This window comes from Halyomorpha halys, unplaced genomic scaffold, assembly GCF_000696795.3.
Source record: "Halyomorpha halys isolate HHAL.00 unplaced genomic scaffold, Hhal_1.1 Scaffold892.1, whole genome shotgun sequence".
Classification (NCBI taxonomy): domain Eukaryota; kingdom Metazoa; phylum Arthropoda; class Insecta; order Hemiptera; family Pentatomidae; genus Halyomorpha; species Halyomorpha halys.
This window is the reverse complement of record NW_027105126.1, coordinates 85,720-90,519: the sequence shown is the minus strand read 5'-3', so window position 1 is coordinate 90,519 and position 4,800 is coordinate 85,720. Positions and strand designations below refer to the sequence as shown.

The following is a 4,800-nucleotide window of genomic DNA, read 5'->3' as shown; positions in this document are numbered from 1 at the left end:
AGGGGCAGATGACTAAACACCTTAGTAATACCCCGGATTGTCAATACATAGCAATACATACATACATATTAAAAGATATTATTATATATACATAATTATACATTCTATTGATATAATATACCGAAGGTTATCTCTGATAAATACTTGCTCTTTTTACATACTATGTTGAGAAAATTGAATAAAAAGACATAAGCTACTAACTCTGGGGTGGCTGCTTCTTGATGACTCTCCACAAGGTTCGTGCCACCATCGAGTAGGTCGTGACGAGGACCAGGAGTGGAACAACAAGAAGGAGCATGTCCAAGAGGATGGTATAACCTTTTTCGTAGTCGAGGGTTGGCCATCGCTCACGGCACTTCTTGTGTCCTGAAAAATAATATCAACAGAATATTAATTGAAGTTAATATTAGAGTTATTAAAAAATAATGCCAAATCTGAACGGTTATAAAATAATTGATAGCCACATGCTATAATTTATAGTAGAAAAAATATAACGTCACATTATTTCGGGAACGCTTAGTTTTGAAAGAAGATATTTTTACCACTGAGTGGAATTATCATCAGACTCCATAATCTATTCAAAGGCTTTTACCTTACCTTTCCAGGCCGACCTTTTCTATTCAATGATTCTCTTTTCAAGTGCTTATATCTCATGCATCGCATACGGGTATGATATATAATCTTGTTTTCTTTTGAAGTCGTTTTTGCAAGAAACCTAAACCTTTAATATTCAAACGCTGTAGTACGTTTAAAACATAATTTGAATGTTTTTGCAATTTCTGTGTAATGCTATTGACTATATTATTTTTCAAATGGCAATTCTGAAAGAAATAAGAGAAGGGTCCAATGTCCAAATATACCAATTTGGTGTTTACACCATCATTTATTTCGGAAATATGGGATTAATAAATTAAATTAAGGCCAATGTCCTAAATATTACCATATTTAAAGTTAGAGGATTTTTGCAAAGGGTCAATGTCTCATCTAGAATAAAATACGGCAAATGTGCACTCAACAAGTTTTTTCTCAAAACGAATAAAATAAACATCGACCCTTCTTTTAACACGGTACAGATATATTTTTATTGATGCTCCATTAAAAATTAATTGTAATTATAATTATAAATATATTATTTCAATTTCTTGAGACAGGTAATTATTTATTGAATAAATCAAATATTGTATCCTTATTAGTCTCAACACTTTTTATTTCAACAGTCCAACGTTTTCACATTAAATTTTATAATTTGTTTTGCAGGCTATTCTGCCCAGGTCATTAATTATAAGTTAATAACCTATTTTTTTATTTAAAATCATAAATATCTAAATCTTCTTGTTTTAAAATTATCCACCAAATCACAACAAACCATTTATTGATGATTCACTACATGGTAGTGATTTGGTGGATAATTTTAAATTAAGAAGATTTAGATCTTTATGATTTTAAATAAAAAAATAGTTTTTTAACTTATAATTAATGACCTGGGCAGAATAGCCTGCAAAACAAATTTTAAAATTTAATGTGAGGATGAATTTATGAAGATGTCCTTGAGGATGGCTGAAATGGCCGAAATGTTGGAGTGTTGAAATAAAAAGTGTTGAGACTAATCAGGATACAATTTTTAATTATTTAATATGTAAATATAACTTCAGATGAGATCTAGATGATTATTTGAATTTTAAATCATGAGTATTAAGTTTATATTTTTGTTATTTAACAATTTTACTTTTAAATAAAGTAGATATTAAACTCATTATAGTATTTTCTAGGGTTTCAATTTCATTTATTATTTATTTATTCATTTTTTACAGACTTAACTTGTCTTGCTTTTATGGATAACTTCAATATTTAGTTAATGAAGTACTGTAACTCAACTGGTGTAAGCACCGTTGGTCAGTTGTTCATAAATTGTAAATTTTTTTTTATAGACCACTATTCCATGAATTTTAAATAAAAAAATGTTATTTTTATTTTGTAGTTTCTATGTATGAAAAAAAAACTTTAATTATATGCACCAAAAATAAAAATTAATACAAAGGGATTCTGGGCTAAACTCTGATTAATGGTGGAACACAGGAGGAAATTCGTGAATAAACAATTCGTTGAGAAGGATTTAACAAGAATGCCAATCCCATAAATTTACACCTGCGTGTACTTTGTTCATTAAAATGAAGAGATTTATATCCTATCTTTCAAATGTGTTTTTCATACTTTGGATTTAAAAGTAAAAAAGACATAAATAAAATTATAAAATTTTAGTTTAAACATGTTTAAAATATTGGGATCAATGAAACCCCATCTCCCTAAGAGGGTTCGAAATCCTCATATTTCCTGTAAAAGATTAAACCCACAAAAATTATTTAAAAAATAAAATAAAATAAAATATTGGATGCCATTTCCTTCGTATAAGAATTTCGAATTTGATTTATTTACTTAATTAAAAATTGTATGCAAGAGTTGAACTCACCAAATATTATAGTGAAAGAATTGTTGACCGTATGAAGTAGATTGTAGGAATAATGTCCGGATTGCAGTTAATAAAGATATCAAAATAGTGAAAGAAAACTATTTATTTTTAACCAACATTTCGCCCCACTTTGCAGGGCTTCATCAAGGCTCTCAGATTCAGAATCCTAGCGCACCCGACAGCTGCCGAACCCCGTATGACAGAAATTGCGAGGAAGGGGGGGGGTATAACAATAAATCGTTATTTCTTTTACTATTTTGATTCATTTATGGGCTGACTCCCGGCCTCTCTTCCTACAATCTAAATATCATAGTATTTTCTTTCTCTTCTGGATTTCATGAAATAACTTTTTATACAATTTAAATACACATTGAAGCTCGTTGGGGCCGCTCTAAAAAAGTTTAATAGGTTCATTAAAAAAATTTTATCAAAAAGAATCGACAGGTTTATCACTGCAGTTTCTGGTAAAGAGTCATACTGAATGACCTTGCAAGTAGTAATGAGCAATAGTGGAAGACATGATATAGCATGAGAGTAGTGGATAGATATGATTATAGTAGTGGAAGAAATGAATCATTAAGTGCAAAAGTGGTGTAAGAGACACTTGTAGTTTTGTGATAATCAAAACTTTTAAAGTTTTATCATAGTTTTTACTAAGTAGTAAATTTTCTCTTAAAAATATTCAGTCATGGGCATATCCAAACATTTAGAAACATTTGAAGTTACGGCACTCAGAAATTTATTAAATAATTATTCTTTTATCTGGATGAGAACAGAATGACTTACACCATTTTTGCCTCAACGGCTGTTATAGTATTTTATCGTGCAAGTGATTGTTTCAAGCGTTGATCTTACCGTTGTTGATGGGTATGATCTCGCTGAAGGCTGGGATCGGTGACATAACCAGGAAGCTACCAAACCAAATGGCAGCGATGAGACGATATGCGTGATCTAGAGTCTGCCAGGCCCTCGACCTGAGTGGATGACATATGGCATAGTAGCGCTCGACGGACAGGCAAACAAGGGTCCAACCACTCACCGCAACCGAAGAGGCTGCAAAAGAAACTTCATTGTTCAACAAGACAATAATTATACTACATTTTTATATCAATTTCAATTATATAAAAAATCTATCGACTTACGAGCCAATGTTAACCATTTGCGTTCCAATCTGGTTCTAAATACTTTTAGAAATGGGATAAAAAAAAATATAAATATTCCTATGATAAACTATTGTTCGTATAAAGATGAATATTAATGTTCTCAGTTTGTGTTGTAGATCTAATTTTAAAAATGTTACAAAATTATTATAATATATACAGGGAATCAATTTTCTACTTCACATTTACTAAATTAGTTTAATTTCATCTTTAGGATGAAATGTTCTCAGGAAATATTGCAAATAATATAGTATATTATTTTCGAAGCAATTTATCCTACCTTTGTTATAATTATATATTTTATAATATCATAATTCATTCACTATAACAAATATTTGTATTACTCAACTAACGTCATTACATTCCTACAACAATTTTTTTTAAATGCTTCTATTTAGTTTCATTGCAGTACATTACAATCTTGTTATCGTATTTTAACTTTCTTCAGATCAAAGATAAAATTAGACATAAATAACTAGACCTGATAAATGTGCGATAAATATTATGGTACCATTGAGACTGTTGGATGCTGACTTACCTTTCATGTATGATTTTGATGGATCTTGGTGTCATAGTATGAAATATTTTACAGTAAATAAACTGAATTTTCAGCATTACATAGTCGAAAAACGTTGGTTAGTCAAAAACGATTTGTTTATAATCCATTTACAAAGAAAACTAACGGCAGCGTTTAGTATTATCACGTAAAAGCTGTCGATGCTGTTTTGTGTTGCCTACTTTGCAACTATTTCATGTCCGGGATAGTTATTTATCTGCAAGATTTTTAGCAGATTTTGTAAATTGTTATTGTTTCGTTTTAAAATATTGGCCACAATCCTTCAAAACATGTAAATCTTTTTACAGCCAAATATTTTATTTTATTCCTTTAAGAGGTTTAGAAATAATACATTAGTGCATCAGTATCTCACTCTTATCTTCAGGATGTTATTAGAAAAGTTTTTAAGTACCCTCTAGGCTCTGAGTTCCATCATTTTGTACTCCTTAGGTGTTTTTTTTTCAACAATGCATCATTGTTTTTCAGCAACAGAAGTATGTTAGGAATCTAAGTCTTCTATTGTGCAAAAGATGTCATTTCGTTGAGAAAAAGAAAGGTAAGTTTAAAAAACTCAGTATTGGCTTATTATTATAGAGCATATATTCTGAATAATGTTT

At 29.9% G+C, this 4,800-nt stretch overlaps 1 protein-coding gene across 1 annotated transcript in view; it reads right to left on the bottom strand.

The window, feature by feature from the left end:
- CCKLR-17D3 (Cholecystokinin-like receptor at 17D3) overlaps nt 1–3,520 on the bottom strand; it is a gene marked incomplete at its 5' end in the record, with an annotated part of 26,021 nt that extends 22,501 nt beyond the window's left edge. Inside the window, 2 exon segments of the mRNA XM_067048642.1 lie at nt 202–366; nt 3,323–3,520. Of these exon segments, the coding sequence (XP_066904743.1) occupies nt 202–366; nt 3,323–3,520 (363 nt within the window).
- Nucleotides 3,521–4,800: the final 1,280 nt, after the last annotated feature.